The sequence below is a fragment of the Carassius carassius genome, chromosome 27, assembly GCF_963082965.1.
Source record: "Carassius carassius chromosome 27, fCarCar2.1, whole genome shotgun sequence".
Taxonomy (NCBI): Eukaryota; Metazoa; Chordata; class Actinopteri; order Cypriniformes; family Cyprinidae; genus Carassius; species Carassius carassius.
In genome coordinates, this window is record NC_081781.1 from 25,604,654 (window position 1) to 25,621,936 (window position 17,283).

At 37.2% G+C, this 17,283-nt stretch overlaps 1 protein-coding gene across 18 annotated transcripts in view; it reads left to right on the forward strand.

Moving 5' to 3' along the window:
* nrxn3b (neurexin 3b) overlaps nucleotides 1-17,283 on the forward strand; it is a 366,662-nt gene that overhangs the window by 79,871 nt on the left and 269,508 nt on the right. For 14 of the 18 annotated variants that reach the window (XR_009424222.1, XR_009424223.1, XR_009424224.1 and 11 more), the window contains exons 5-7: nucleotides 4,999-5,300; nucleotides 14,924-14,947; nucleotides 16,189-16,350. Coding sequence is in view for 15 of the 18 variants with exons in the window: in XM_059513243.1 (XP_059369226.1) it covers nucleotides 4,999-5,300; nucleotides 14,924-14,947; nucleotides 16,189-16,350 (488 nt within the window). In the remaining 3 variants the exon portion in view is untranslated. The remainder of the gene's footprint in view (nucleotides 1-4,998; nucleotides 5,301-14,923; nucleotides 14,948-16,188; nucleotides 16,351-17,283) is intronic. The other 4 variants (XM_059513245.1, XM_059513248.1, XM_059513255.1 and 1 more) reach the window with 1 other exon arrangement.

Genomic DNA, 17,283 nt, shown 5'->3' on the forward strand with positions numbered 1-17,283 from the left:
AATATTTTTCCCAGTTTTTAGGGGGGATAAATTGAAAGAACAGCATTGTTTGTTACATTTGTTACAGTTACATTTATGTGTTACATTTATATTATTTACATCAAGCTTTTGAATGGTATTAGTGTTGTATATTGTTATTGAAACTTCATAATGTTTCACTTGATTATACATTTAGTCAGGAATTATAGTTTGGAAAAAGTCTTTGGAAAAAGTCTAACTAGTAAAATGTTTACACGTTATGTGAAAACTAGTACACGTATATACATAAATAAAAAGAGGCTTACTCATGTTTATGAAAACTGCTGAATAAAGCACTTCATCCTTTTTTTCGGAGAAAATCCAAATCTCAAATCCTCAACCACATCACATCTTTTTGGGGTGAATTATGTCTTATTCCTCTCATCGCGAAGCAAACAGTAAAACAAAAGAACTTGAAAAACAGTCTCACTGCGTTGTCTTCAGTTGTATGGGCATATTCAAGCCGTGCGCTTCAGTGAAACATTATAATCTGAATAAAGCGATCAGCGCGGGGGCGTGGTCACATTAGAAGATAATGAAGGGAGATGTAAAAAACGGACATCGCGTTGTTTTCATATGGATTACTTTATCACAGAATATCTGTTTTCGGCAGCACTTGTTTAGTTCAAAAGTAGACATGTCAAGCTTTCTATAGATATCTCTCTCATGTCTCTTCGTTGAGTATTTACTGAGTTACAGTTCATTTTAATGACGTGTTTGTAAATGAAGATCAGTGCAGACAGCACACCTTGTTTGTTATCTTTATTTTATAAGTGCACAAAGTTCTGTAGTTATTATGTCTGTATTCAAAAAAAAAGTAGACCCTTTACAGATTCGATTGATGTATTGCTCTTATCTGTACGATCAAAACTGAAAGTGTAATTTAAGTTCTTTTCGGGGTTATTAGGAGAAAATGACTCATAACGCGTATATGCGTTCATCGACTCCAGAGGTTTTTAAGTACCAAAAATAATATGTATATATATATATATATTTTTTTTTTTTTTTTCATGTCAATGCACTGTTTTGTTTTGGTTGTTGTATGTAATAGCCCTTTAGAAACTAAACAAGTGAGTTGCGGGAAAAAAAAAAAACCACAACACCAAAACCAACAAAAAACACCCATACTCCCACCCCAGCAAATGCAGCATGGTAGTGACCTCATACAGCTCTGGCAGTGTGTGCACACATCTACGTGTAGCCATTCATCCACATTTGAACCAAGTGGACAGTGAAATTGCTTTAAATACAGAATGATAAGAAGAAAATCAAACCTTCTTTGAAACCCAACAACACAATTGTAACTTTATAACTTTAAAACATCAACACTGCTTTAACAAAGAAGTGAAAAAGCAAGATAAAGACATCGATTAGAAAGCATTTTTTTATTTTTGTTTTGCTCTCGCTGTACTTTGATGTCATGCACAGAATGGTCTGTGCAATGCTGCCTCAAGTCAAAAACCTACTATGCTTTGTTAGGAGACGCACAACAGTTTTTCTGTGGCTTTAGGTAATATTTTCATTTATATTTAACAAAATCAGGCAATATTGTGTCTTATAAATACCACAATATTAACTTATTATTATTCAATTGTTGTACATAAATATCACATTTGCAACTGGTCAGTGTTCAGAAAATGCTTGGAAACATCTTCATTTAACCCTACAAGAGTGATTACTTATAGACTGTCTGGAAAAAAAATCACGTTTTATAGAAGAATAATACTCAAGTATAGTACAGATACTTAAAATGTGTACTTAAGTACAGTAATCAAGTAAATTTACTTCATTATTGTCCACCTCTGGTCTGGAAACAAGGTTATTAAAAAATTATCACCATTACACTTGTGTCCAGACAGTGGTGAGATTACTGCAAGAAGATGAGAGCACTGGAAAATGATGGGAAATGTTGCAAGTCAGATTCAAACATTCATTAGTAACTTGACCACCATAGTTTAAAAAACATGTGTGATTTCAGAAACACAAGCCATGAATTTGCCCTCCTTGTTCATGGTTTTTCAGGTTGAAAGAGAAGCCACAAAGAATGGCTTTAGTGCTGCCAACCCAAATGTCAGAGCTGACGTGGAACAGGGACATGTAAATGAGGTAGCTAATTGCCTCCACTGGATTTTGAAATCAAAGCTTGGTACACTGAGCTGCAAACGGGGCAGTGGAGAAAATTAAACTTCCCCTGTGAGTGATAATCAATGTAAAATGAACAGAATGCAAAGCAAACACTGTTTCTTTCTCTTCCACTTTAGCAGATCATTATTCTATTTCAAATACTGCTGGAATGTGTTGTTCTGCCTGTTGAGGAAATTCAACATTGATTACTCTACCAATAACCCAATTACATTCATTAATTTAAACAGGTAATAAAGCTAATATTTGCCTTGCTCCTGTGGACGGGAAAATATTGCTTTGATTTTACAATATTTTATAGGATTTATTGCAAATAAATAAATAAATGTTTGATATAAAAAAAAATAAAAAAATAAAAAACATTTTGCTCATAAAAAAAGAACTGAATTCATTAAATATTGTCTAAAATTCATGTCTGTGTGTGTGTTTGTGTGAGACCCTGGACCACAAGACCAGTCTTAAGTCATTGGGGTATATTTTTAGCAATAGCCAAAAAAACATTGTATGGATCAAAATGATTTGATTTTTCTTTAATGCCAAAAATCATTAGGATATTAAGTACAGATCATGTTCCATGAAAGTATTTTGTAAATTTCCTACCGTATCAAAAAATTGACTGGTTTTGTGGTTCAGGGTCATATACATATATATATATATATGTACTGTATACATATATACATTAATTAATTCATTCATTCATTCATTCATTTAAAGTAAGTCAAGATTCCCATGCAGTCTTTTTGATGCATGCAGACGTGTCTCAGTGGAAATAACTTGTGTAAGATCTCTCTGAGTAAGTGACATCGGATCAGGCCCTCTGTAGATGACCCTGATAAGGCTGAGTTGAGATGTAACTGTGATACAGCATTGGTGGAGAGACTCTGTCCCGCCTGGAGACCCTGTGAGATCACATGAGATCTGACGTTAAGAGAGACTGCTATGGAAAAACAGCAAGTTACTGATATGTGTTGACCCATCAAAGCTATGGGGAAATCTAACATCAAATGTGGCGCTTATGAGAATATTCAGAGTATTTATTTTTGCTGCTTTGTGTGCAGGCTAAGCAAACATGAGAGAATTAATTTCCCTCAGTACCTGTGAATCAATAAGTTATCACTTTTAATATTTATTCTGCACAACCTTGCATCTCCTTCATGCATTAATAATAATGTAAAAGTATTAATACCATGTTTCAGAGATATTGCAAATCCATATTTGGTAAGGCCATATAATGTACTGTATTACCTTAGAGAAAACATCCCTCATGTCTGTTGTGTGTGTTTGGCTGTTGCTGAAGCTCAAAAAAAAAAAAAAAAAAATACAATCATCTTTTTTTTTGGTCAAGTGAATCATTATGTAGACCATAGTAGGCTAGTTAACTGCTAATCAAAACCTATTATGCAAATAAGCATGTCTATTTAATATCATAAGTCTGTGCTTGTGTGGTTGGTTGTGTTGGCCTTGTGAAACAGGTGAATAAATAATATTTTAATGGCAATGGCACCTCCTTAAGGGAACACTCCACTATTTTTGAAGTTGACTCAATTTACAACCCCCCTAAAGTTAAACAGTTCCGTTTTACCGTTTTCGAATCCATTCAGTAGATCTCCGTGTCTGGCATAGCACTTTAGCTGTAGCTTAGCATAGATCATTGAATCTGATTAGACTGTTAGCATTTCGCTCAGCAATAATATTACGCAGCGCCTAAAAATAGGTGACCATTGGAAGTTAGCTGAGGACTATTTTCAGGCACTGCATAATGTTATTGCTTAATATCATTGCACCTGCTGGACCCATGGTATGGCAGCAAAGTTCCTTGATTATTATGCCGGAAAGAGAGTATAGTTCCTAGCCATATCGGCATAGAAAATCTCAATTTTTTTGTGAATTTTTATGGCGACATCCAATCCAAATTGAAAATCAGTTTTATAATTGTTTCTTGAGCTTGATTTGCTTACTCAGGCTTCAATTATATTGTGGCTTAATACACATTATTCACAACAAGCTTCTCTTACCCTCTCCTCTTCATCTCAGTTTTATCTTAAGCATTCCATTTAATTTTTTAGTTTTTCTCTCTCTGTCTGTCACTCCCACAACCACATCTAACTTCTTTTTCTTTCTTCCAATCCTGTTTTCACTTGTTCTCTCTCCTCTCCTCCCTTTCCTTTCTGTCCCTGTAATTTGCTCAGAGGGGAGCTGACAGTGAGTTCTGATACATCCTTTGGCAAGCCGAAATTCTAGGGGAAGAGAACAGTTAGCATGAAAGAAAAAAAGCCCTTGCAGATTTTATGAAGACATTCGCCATTGTTTTTCCTTTACTGCAGGGTAATTTGCAAATAGCAATGTCACACTTCAAATGTTGGATATGGAAAAAAGCTTCCTCTGCCAAGAGGCACTGGGACTCAAATCATGAAAAGCACTTGAGGCCTCATCAGCAGGACATTTCCAGATTAAATATAAAGAAAACTCACAGTAAGGTTATTTAAATGTAAATGGTTACATAGAACACAACACTCTCTGATTCCTTATTCAGACAGAATTTGAGGTGAAAGTTAAGGGTCTTTGCAAGGGAGCGCCCGATGTGTATTCATGGTATGCTGCTTTACCTCGGTGCTCTGACAAAGCTCCCGCAATCCCAATCTGTCTGCATCTACCTCAGAAATTCTCGGTTTTAACACTGAAATAACTTTCTCCATGTCTGTGACAAAATTATTGATTTTAATGTTCCTTGTTCAAAGAACAACATCAGCATTCATTTTACCAGTTTTCAAAGTTCATTTATAAAAAAAAGAAAGAAAAAGAAATAACATTGTAATTTTTTTTCTTGATTGTTTTCAGCACGCGAGGACAACGTGGCTACATTCCGGGGTTCGGAGTACTTCTGCTATGACTTGTCTCAGAATCCTATCCAGAGTAGCAGTGATGAGATCACTCTGTCCTTCAAAACTTGGCAACGCAATGGTCTCATCCTCCACACGGGCAAGTCGGCTGACTACGTTAACCTAGCGCTGAAAGATGGTGCTGTTTCGTTGGTCATCAACCTGGGCTCAGGAGCCTTCGAGGCTATCGTTGAGCCTGTCAATGGAAAGTTCAATGACAACGCCTGGCATGACATCAAAGTGACACGCAACCTGAGACAGGTAATCACTAGATGACGGCTGCTCTTAAGACTACTCACAGCTAGCTGGAGAACTGCTTCATGTTCCAATTAAAATATAATTATGTTGCATCTGGTTTATAATCAGATTATTATTATTATTATTATTATTATTATTATTATTATTATTATCATTATTATTATTATTGTATTTTTTTGGAACTGTCAATATTTAATTAAGACTGAATTTAGTTGCTTTGCAGTTTGTTAACTAGTTTCCTAAAAATGAAAGAGTATGTTCTTATTTCATCCTGTGTTTTCAAACCTTGAAGTCTTTTTTCTCTTTTACTTGACATGGTTTAACACTCAAGGGCATCAGAAAACTCAAAGCTTGACTTTAAATCCTTTCAGTCTATGCTCCAAAGATCTTCAAGTGTCAGCATACTTTCAAAGTTTTATCTTGGCAATCACCTTTTTATACAGTGGTCAACAGTCAAGCAAGGTACGTGTAGGTCTGACTAAGCCAGCAATTTGTTTAGAACAAATAGCTTTGCAGTGAATCTTAATTACAGTTCTTAACCGAAGAGACTAGGACCCTCATTTATTAAGATCCACCTAATCGTTTTAAAGGTATACATACAATAATGTCCTAAATGTTCCTATAACCTCTTTAGAAAATGCATGAAAACTTGTTCCTAAATCCATTTGCTTTATTATTGCAAATAATATTAATATCAGGGCTTTGAACCAGTTCAAGGAACAAATATGAAAACTGGAAATAAGCAAAATTTTTACAGCAACAAAACCAGAAACAGAAACAAAATCAAATTTTATAGTTCCGAACCGAATCGAACATTTGAAATGGCCATTGACTGGTTAATAATATTATTTTTTTCGTTCCATTTAATATTTGAAATTTGCTGTCAACCAATCAGGATCTTTCCAGTAGTACGTCCTATGCAAATGTGACGCTGACATATCCAACAAGTGAAATGCACGCTCAGCTGTGAACTCATCATTTGTAAGTCGCAATGGCGAAATTGTTGCATGTTTTATAAATTATTTCCATTATTTTAGTAAAACGTGAGGCACTGAATTATTTTGCTCCCATTATTTAGGCCAAACTAAAACAAGAAACCAATATATGTCTGTGCACTGATTAAGAAATTGTTGCATGTTTTATAAATTATTTCCATTATTTTAGCAAAACGTGAGGCTATGGATAATTTTTCTCCCATTATTTAAGCCAAACTAAAACAAGAAATTAATAAATTAAACCTGACCACGATTTAGCTGAATCATGGAAACTGAAAAGAATGGACGGATTAATAAAACGTCCTCATGTTTACACTCAAGTCCTCTCATTATAATCAACAAAGTGCACACAATGTTAAAAAGAACTTCACTAATTGACAACTTTAGCGATTTTAAAGGGAGCCGCATTTACTTGCTTTTATACAGTTTTAAGTAAAACTAAAAATAAAAAAAATTATTTAAAAAACTGCCACATTTAAATGCATGAGTGAATACTATTTCTTAAAATATCAGATGAATTGGAGCTGCACCAGCCGTTAGATCATTTTAAAACGTCAAATAGCCATTAATTTACAGGTTAACTGCATCCGTCTCGGTTGTAGACTTGTGAAAATTTATTTTTAATGCGGATTCCATACTGTAACCCAAAATAAATGTGCTTTATTACTATTCATATTCAAGTGTTTGTGCGGGAAAATTATTAATGTGCATGCATGATGGAGGCGCCCTTGCAATCATTATTATTTATTTTTTTCTGACAATGAAATAACTTAAAATTGAGGTGCCTTACACACATGATATCTATCTACAGAAAATTTTAAATGTCTACTTTTAAACAAACCAATTCCAAAAAAGAAAAAAAAAGAAAAAGAATTTCATCTGGCAGCCAACAAGAAAACATTAGTTTATTAATAAATACTTAAATGTCTCCTTTTTCACAATTATTAGGCTACTTCTGCCTGTGCTTTGTGGTAAACTTAATGCATGTACTTGAGCGCGGAATATATTAAGGCTCATTATTGATTGTGTTAATTTAATGTAAACATGCCATTAGTTGAATAATGACAAATGAACGACTACTAGTTACCAGACATGGGGACTTGTGACTTGGTGACTTGGACTCGAGTCGCTATTTTTAAGACTTGTGACTTGACTTGACAAAAAGTAAAATAGCCTACTTGAGACTTGACTCGGACTTGGAAGTTAAAGACTCGGGACTTGACTTGACTTGAGACAGGATGACTTGAATGACTTGAGTGTTAAACACATTATGTTTTCAGTTTGAATATAAAATATATAAATTATTTTTAAAAAATAAAATTGATTACTCAGCTGGAGCGCAGGCTGAGAATCGCGTTGTCATGTCATGACATCATCAGTCATGCCCTCTCTACCTTACGCAGACCACGCCCACTTAGATCAGATATCACATCACATCAACATCTCAGCTTGAGGGGTACTGAGGGTCATCGCTTTTGTCGTCAATAATTCGCGCCTAAAAACGCGTGGAAATCGCTAGTCGCGCCGCTTTCTCATTGTTTCCAAAGCGCTCGGGCAGTTGCGCCCTGAGGCGTTGAGCGTGTCGCACCGCGTGCGCGTCGCGACCGCGTTGCTTCCATTAGGAGCGCGCATACCGGTGGCGCATACATGGTGGGATAGGCCACATCGTGATCGGCTTGCAGACAAGACTCTCGAATCTTATATTTTGCAAGTGCAATACCTTGTAATAGAGGTAATGACTTACGGATTTACTCTGAGAGAGAGATTGTGTGTGTGTGTGTGTGTGTGTGTGTGTGTGTGTGTGTGTGAGAGAGAGAGAGAGAGAGAGAGAGAGTGAGAGAGAAACACACTCGTGCTTCACCTGATGAAGGAAACCCAAACTGAGTCTGACTCCAATCACAACCCCAACATTCAGAAACTAATTGACAAAAATCTGAAGTATAATTATGATGAAAAATGAAAAAATTGAATTTGAGCTCCAAACCAAACTCCAGTGTTATTCGGCCCTAAACAGAACCACAAAACTGGCAAATTACTTATCACTAAAGCCATTAAAAGAAAGACAAATCCTTTCAAAATATCGACTCAGTGATCATGATTTGGAAATAGAGATTGGTAGACATAAAAGATCCTGGCTACCGAGAGAAGAGAGACTGTGCAAACACTGTGAGCTGAATCAAACAGAGGATGAGAAACACTTCCTTCTGGTCTGTCCCAAATACAGCACTGCAAGAGAAACATTCTTCCCACAGTTTGAAGCTTTGAATCCTTCATTCTTGTCTCTAAATGACTCAGAGAAACTACTCTATATACTTGGAGAGAATGAGACGGCAGTCACAATAGCTGCTAAATATTTATACACCATACACACCATACGAAAGGGATAATTTATTGTATTCAACTGTTTTATTTTATATTCTTAATTCTATATAATTACTATTATTAATATTAGAAATATTATCTGCTGCTGCTATTTTTATTGTATTTTATTGTAATCATATTTTATTCTGTATCTAAATGCTAAATTTGGCAATACTGTAACTCAAATGTCATGCCAATAAAGCAACTTGAACTTGAGAGAGAGAGAGAGGAGAAATGTAAGAAAGTTTAATGTTGTATGTAAACTGTGTTTGAGGGGAAGTTGTGGCGTAATGGTTAGAGAGTCGGACTCCCAATCGAAGGGTTGTGAGTTCGAGTCTCGGGCTGGCAGGAATTGTAGGTGGGGGGAGTGCATGTACAGTTCTCTCTCCAACCTCAATACCATGACTTAGGTGCCCTTGAGCAAGGCATCGAACCCCCAACTGCTCCCCGGGCGCCGCAGCATAAATGACTGCCCACTGCTCCGGGTGTGTGTTCACAGTGTGTGTGCACTTCGGATGGGTTAAATGCAGAGCACGAATTCTGAGTATGGCCGAATGTCATGTCATGTCACGTCGTTTGAGAGAGAGAGAGAGAGAGAGAGAGGTGTTCAGAGAGAAGTCTGTTGGATGTTTAGCTGTTATTTGTTTTATGGACTCAATGTTGAAAATGTAAAACATTTCTGTTGGCAGAAGTGAAAAATAAATAATTTTATGAAGTTACAATTTTGTTTGTTTCCATGATGTATTTTACTGAACATGAGTATTTACAATGCAAATCCAAATTATTTTAATTTACTGTTACTTATATCTTGTCTTTAACTTTATTAAGATCAGATTCTGCAGGTAAAATTACAATAATAAGGTGACTTGACTTGGACTTGACTTGACTTACTACAGGACTTGACTTGACTTGACATAACTTGTGACTTGACTTGACTTGCCCAAGAAAAAAATACTTGGGACTTACTTGAGACTTGAAGGCTAAGACTTGAGACTTACTTGAGACTTGCACATGTGTGACTTGGTCCCATCTCTGCTAGTTACTAGAAGAATCTTGGGGGGCATAAATAAATAAATAAATGAGAGAGCTAGGCATCAGTTTCAGCTTTTTCGATTGATGTTTTTGTAGCCTAAACACATAGCCTTAACTTTAGAGGATTTGTTGTGCAGAGAAAGTAATAACTGAGTTTATAATGTTTATAAGCATTTTGCTTTAGCCTATATTATTTCTGAATGTAATAGGTCTAATAAAATACTACATGAGACTAAATGCAACTTATCCTTTTTTTTCACTCTCAAAATTCAATCTTATACAAGTAGGGTTTTTTTTTTTTTTTACAATACAGAAAACATTTTTTTAATATCTTAAAAATACTTTAGTATTTTTAAATAAATTAAATAATAATAAATTTATATTATTTTATTTATTTTGTAGCCAACATTTGGGCAAAATCTAGAAAAGATGATGTTGTATTGATCTAATGTCTGTATTGAGTCTGTATTGAGTAAAGAAAACACTGTACTTTGTTATTATTATAGGCATATATTATTATAAGCATATATTATTATTATTATTATTATTATTATTTTATAACATTGTTAACCAGTATTTATTCTAGTCGAACTGATTTTGGAACAGTAATGATGCAGAGGAACGTGTAACAAGGAGTCAGAGGCGTTCGGATCCATGTGCAGAATTTTATTAAGAGAATGGTCATACAGGCAGAAATCAGGAACGGCGACAGGTGTGTTAGGGATATCCAGAATCATTAATGGTAACAAGCAGAGGTCGGGGCAGACAGCAGAGAATCAGAGTCGGTTACACACTCCAAGATCAGACATGGGAAAAACAAACACAAGGGAAAACGCTCGGAAATACTAGACAGGCTAAACAAGACTTCGCAGTTAGTGAGAGTGATTGTGCTGCTTTTATGTGTGTGTAAATGAGGTGCAGGTGTGGCAAGGAAATTTGCTGATGAATGAGGTGCAGGTGTGGCAAGGTGATTGTGGTGCAGTGGCTCATGGGGAATGTAGTTCGGGTGTGGTGCAACAGTATGAGAGGTGCTAGTGTCCAAGTGACATCTGGTGGTTGATGGGTGGAATGGTCCTGAGTGGAGTGTCCTCTACTGAAGTTCATGGGCACTCCATCTAATGATTGTGACATAGCCCCCCCCCCCCCCCCCCCCAAAGGAGCGGCTTCCACACGCCCAAAGCAATCTAGGAGGGCGGTGGAGCGGAGGCGGAATAGTGGGAGGGACGGAGGGCCAGGTCCATGTGGATGTGCAGTGGCCGGGGACCGGGGCAGAGCAGGCCGAACTGGGCCTAACATGGAGATCAGGAGCCTTTCCTGGACCTGACAGGGGAAACAGGGGCCCTTCCTGGGCCTGACAGGGGAAACAGGGACCCACCATGGGCTTAACTCGGAAACAGGGCTTAACTCGGGAACAGGGGCCCGCCATGGGCTTAACTCAGGAACAGGGACCCGCCATGGGCTTAACTCGGGAACAGGGACCCGCCGTGGGCCTAACTCGGGAACAGGGACCCGCCATGGGCCTAACTCGGGAGCAGGGGCCCGCCATGGGCCTAACTCGGGAACAGGGGCCCGCCATGGGCCTAACAGACGACCACCACAGCTGAGAAGAGGGGACAGAAGCCCACCAGGGCGGAGCAGACGACCACCACAGCTGAGCAGACAAGACAGAAGCCCACCAGGGCAGAGCAGAGGACCACCACAGCCGAGCAGACGGGACAGAAGCCCACCAGGGCGGAGCAGAGGACCGCCACAGCCGAGAAAATGGGACGGAAGCCCACCAGGGTGGAGCAGAGGAACACCACAGCCGAGAAGACGGGACAGAAGCCCACCAGGGTGGAGCAGAGGACCACCACAGTGGAGTCGATGGCACAGGAGAGCAAGTCTAGTCAGGGTGGACTGAAACAGAGAACATAAACAGGTTAATAGTGGCCTCCCTGGCCGTGATGAGATGGTAGCTGGCCTCAGTGGTCATGACAGCGCAGGCGGTGAGTTCATGGAGGACCTCTGTGGCTGCGACAGGACAGACAGAGAGTTGGTGGGTGGACTTGACTTAGTTCATGAAGATCGTTGGTGACTTGACTGTGCTCATGAAGATCGGTGGTGACTTGACTTTGCTCATGAAGATCAACAGTGACTTGACTTTGCTCATGAATATCAACTGTGACTTGACTTTGCTCATGAAGATCAACTGTGACTTGACTTTGCTCATGAAGTTTAACTGTGGTTTTACTTGACTCATGGGTGTAAATGGTGACTTGACCGAACTCTCGACGGTCAGCGGAGACTTTACCTGACTCTGGACGGTCAGCAGTGACCTGACTAGACTCCGGGATATCAACAGGGACCTGATCAATGGTGACCTGACTAGACTCATGAAGTTTAACTATTGTTTCACTTGACTCTTGGGAGTTAGTGGTGACTTGACTTTGTTCTGGACGGTCAGTGGAGACTTGACCTGACTCTGGATGGTCAACGTTGACCCGACTAGAATCATGAAGTTTAACTGTTGTTTCACTTGACTCTTGGGTGTTAGTGGTGACCTGACTTGACTCTGGAAATTCAACTGAGGCTGCCATCTTGTGCAGCGGCGCTGGGCTGGCGGCCATCTTGTGCAGAGGTGCTGGGCTGGCTTTAAAGTCCTCTGGCTCTCCCACAGTGAAAGGAGAACCACATAACAAGAGTGCAAAATCCATTATGTCCCTTAAGCTGCCATTAGACTCCCCTCTAGGTAACCATGATTTTACTGGTTCATTGAGTGCAAAACGGATTAAATCCTTAAACAAGACTTCATCGTCTAGAGGAACTTGATATAGCAATTCACAGAACAGTTGAACATAGTCCTCAATAGATCGATCTCCTTGCCTTAGATTTAACAGCTGGTCGACTGGATTGTGCTGCTTTTATGTGTGTGTAAATGAGGTGCAGGTGTGGCAAGGAAATTGGCTGATGAATGAGGTGCAGGTGTGGCAAGGTGATTGTGATGCAGTGACTCATGGGGAATGTAGTTCGGGTGTGGTGCAACAGTATGAGAGGTGCTAGTGTCCAAGTGATATCTGGTGGTTGAAGGGTGGAATGGTCCTGAGTGGAGTGCCCTCTACTGAAGTTCATGGGCACTCCATCTAATGATCGTGACAGAACGCAGGAACAGAAACATTAATATATCGATTCTGCTCGAAGTGAACCGAATATTATTATTATTATTATTATTATTATTATTATTATTATTATTATTATTATTATTATTATTATTATTATTCAAGCCCTAATTAATATTGTGCAGACCTAAAAAGGAATTAATTAATTTAATTCAGAAAGACAATAAAAAGCATAAAAGTCTAATAAAAATAGTCTAATTATTTCAACTTAACCTAATCAGTAATACAATTTGAAAGGAACAGCGTTTAGTGATAGTTGTTTAAGTCTGACATTAATAATAATAATACTGATAGTAATAATAATAATAATAATAATAATAATAATATATTAAAAAAATAAAATATTACCCCAATTAATTCTTGTCCTTACTCAAAGTTTGAGCATAGTCATAACATAATTTACTGTGTGGCAGTAGCATTTTTCTTTACTGCATAATGCATGTTAACCTAATGACTAATGAAAACATAGTAATTATGGTATTAAATATGCTTATAATAATCTTAAAATTATTATTAACATTTTACATTTTTAATAGCTTAACATTGTTAGATAAGTTTTCCCTTTTGAACCAAAATCTAAATCTCGATTTGTCGCTTTTAAAGTGAAATAAAATCCATAGAATGTAGAATGATATTGGGTATGTGGGTTTTATAAATGAGGCCCCAAGTGTTCTCTTTTACATGGAGCCTTTGATAAATTACCATCAGTAAGAGGGTTTGGATGTTCAAGAATTGGGTTTGAGTCTTCAGTGAGATCATGCTTAATTTTGTTTGGCTGACCTTAAAATTCACTGGCAGATGAGAAAGATTTATATGGAGTGAAAATATGATGAGGGCTTGACAAGTAAGTGCTTTTTTCATGTCACTACTTTGTTCAGACTGGTAAAAGATAAAGAACAACCCTCATGGGATGTTTTCAGACTAGTGTATGAGCTGACAGACTGGAGCTCTCTTTCTCTTGCTCACTCTCTTTTTCTTTCGCTTTCTCTAATTCATGGGCATAGCTGTTTTAAAAAATGGTGGGGATAGTTGATATTCTGGTCATGACATAAGAAAATAGTGGAGCCTTAGCTCATGCAAATAATTTAAAATGATCTGTTACTGATAGATAAATAAATAAATATAAGCAAATAAAAGCACTGAATAGTAATTACAATTGAAAACTTTATAATAACTATTAACAAGTACTTTTACTTGCTTGTATTATTACCTTATTCAAAAATAAATAATTTTAATACTCTTTAAATGCTTTTTAATATATATTTTTTTTGCATTTTCTTTCCTTGATGACTACTATAAAAAGATTTAAAAAAATGATTTAATTAAAAATTACTAATGTACCTACATATTTCACAAACGTATTTTTATAAGTAGAAAATTAAATAGATACTATAACAATATGATTTGAAATGTATTTTAAACCATTTCAAAAGCATAACGAGTTGCAGTGTTTTTGATGGAGCAGTCATTCTTCCTGATCACTTTGAGAACTTAAACTTGGTACATATTTAATTTGCAATAAAACACAATCTGCTAAATCGACTAGCTAGTTTTGAGATGCATTTTTAACTTGACAATCATGGTGTAATGGTCACAAAATACATGATGCAATTGCATGCAAGAGAGGCTTTTATCATGTAAAACTTATAGTAGGCTACAGACAGCACACCATCAGCATCCTAAGTAAAACACTACCCTTAAAATTCAATTTAAAAAACTAGTCAACAATCTTTAACAATCACTAATTAGTCTGTTGTTGGACGACTAGTCAAATAGTTACCTGGTGTGACTTTACCATTGGCCACATGTCCCAACTGTAAAATGATCTTGTTATACTGTCCTCTTCCTGTTTATTCTGTCTTTCACTTCCTGTTTCTTACATCTTGGGAAGAAACAGTTTTTGGACCTTACACTATTCATTCATGGGTTAATTTTTATTACTAACCTGTTTCTAACCAAACTAATGTACTAACACCCTGAATCTTCATCATTAATTTCTTTCTCTTTTAATTTCGCCCATTTATTAACAACCGTTCTTTTCACTATTGTTTTAATTTCCTTTCTTCCCCCTTCTTCCTGAAAGCACTCAGGCATTGGACACGCTATGGTAAACAAACTACATTGTCTGGTAGATATCATTCTTATTGTCCTTTTTTGGTTTGCCGTGTGTCCCTCTCCCTTTCTTTCTTTTTCTTTGAGTTTCATTCTAGACATTCTTTTCAAAAAATGAGGAAATGGGTTTGTATTACCAGGACTTTTCGCATTTCCCCCCTTTCCAACTTCCCTCCCTTCTTTTACAGTTTTGTTTCTTACAGTTTTTTTGTGTATCAGGCTGGCTTTTATGTCCTACGTTAACATTACGTAGAGATTCACATCCTCACTGGGACTCTCACAGTAACTAGTAAAGTGTTTTTTTTTCTCCCCACACCAAGCCTCCACATTTTTTGTGAGGACTGTCGGCAATAACTGACAGAGGATTTCCAAGAATGTCCACAGGGGAAATTTCCACCTTGCAGAGCTTCCCGAAAATAAACAAACACATAAGAGAAACCTAAGAACTCTGGGAACTCTGGCAGTTGATACCTCCACACCACTCATAGCATGTCCACATCTCCACCATCTCATTCAGCCTCATATATCACTGTGACTAACACTACATTCAATTTATTACAATGCTTCCACCCAAATCCCTTGTGTGTGTTTACTGCATGATGTTTCTGTGCTGTGTGTCTAGTTGCATGGCTTTTTTTTTGTTTGTTTTGTTTTTTTTTTCTGCATGGGCGCTTGCTGATTGGCTGTTGTGGCTTTGCTCCTCCCCTTTTCATCGAACCAATAAATCATAGATCCGTCTCATGTTTATTCAGTATGACCTTTAGAAAAAAAGAATAATTAGATTTTTCAGTGGTTAATGCCTTGCTTTAATGCATGCATGTTCAAGTATGTGTCTGAACTTGTGTTTATGTGTATGAGTGAGCGTGTGACAAAGTAGCATATCCCCCAAAACTAAAACAAGTACAAATTATTTGTCCTTGGTTTTAACATTTACTAACCCCAATTAGTATATTCCAAACCAGATAAGAATTCATTTTCTTAATCCATCAAAGATGAAGAAAATATTCAACAGCAATATTTTCTTTACCTGTCCCGTGAACCTGTACTAAACTATCACCAATAAATCTTATCCAGACCAATGGTCCAGAGTGTTAGCAGTAAGTGACCCGAAAAAGGGACAAATCTGAACAAGACAGACCATAATAAACAATAAAATAAGGTTATCGCTCACGTTATAAGTGTGTCTTTAAATGAGTTACTAATTTGTTGTCTTTCTATATTGTCATCATTTAATAGGTGACTATATCGGTGGATGGTATATTGACCACCACAGGATACACTCAGGAGGACTACACTATGCTGGGCTCAGATGATTTCTTCTATGTGGGGGGAAGCCCAAGCACTGCCGACCTGCCTGGATCTCCCGTCAGCAATAATTTCATGGGCTGCCTGAAAGAGGTGGGTCCTATAAGATGTGCATAATCGTGTGTGCACGCACGAATGCACACATGGAGACTGTGTAAATGACATCATAAAAAGCCTCCCGGGATCTTAATTTTTTTTACACTGTAGTCATGCTTAAACATATATTCATTTCATTAACGTATAAGAAAAATAATATCAAACCTGGCATGTGCACGCAAATTTTCTCATTGTGGTTTTTACAGTTTTGTTGTTTACAACTGCTTACACACATTTTCAACAGCTGGTCCCCTCTTTTTTTTCTTTTTTTTTTTTTTTTTTTTTTTACTTTACACAAAAAATCCAAGAATTACACACATATATAAAAAATAAATACAAAATTCATCACATATCTTGCTAAACAAAGAAATGCATTCAAATTATCACAAACACATCTAATGAATTAATTCGGGGGAAGTCGTGGCCTAGTGGTTAGAGAGTTTGACTCTTAACCTTAGGATTGTGGGTTCGAATCTCGGGCCAGCAATCCACAACCGAGGTGCCCTTGAGCAAGGTACTGAACCCCAACTGCTCCCCCGGCGCTGCAGCATAAATGGCTGCCCAGTGCTGTGTGTGCACTTTGGATGGGTTAAATGCAGAACATGAATTCTGAGTATGGGTCACCATACAATTTTTTTCACGTTATTATTAATTTTGTGTGTGTGTGTGTTACATAGAGAATTGTGTGTTGTGTTTTAAAATGTTTTATGAATTAAGGCAGAAAATTAGTGTATATTTTTGCAGCTGAATCAGAATCAGAATCAGAATGAGCTTTATTGCCAGGTATGTTTACACATACGAGGAATTTGTTTTCGTGACAGAAGCTCCGCAGTACAACAGAATGACAGCGACAGAACATAAAACACATAATAAAAGAATATAAAAATACAAAAAATACAAATAAGTAGACAAGGAATAACAATATACAAA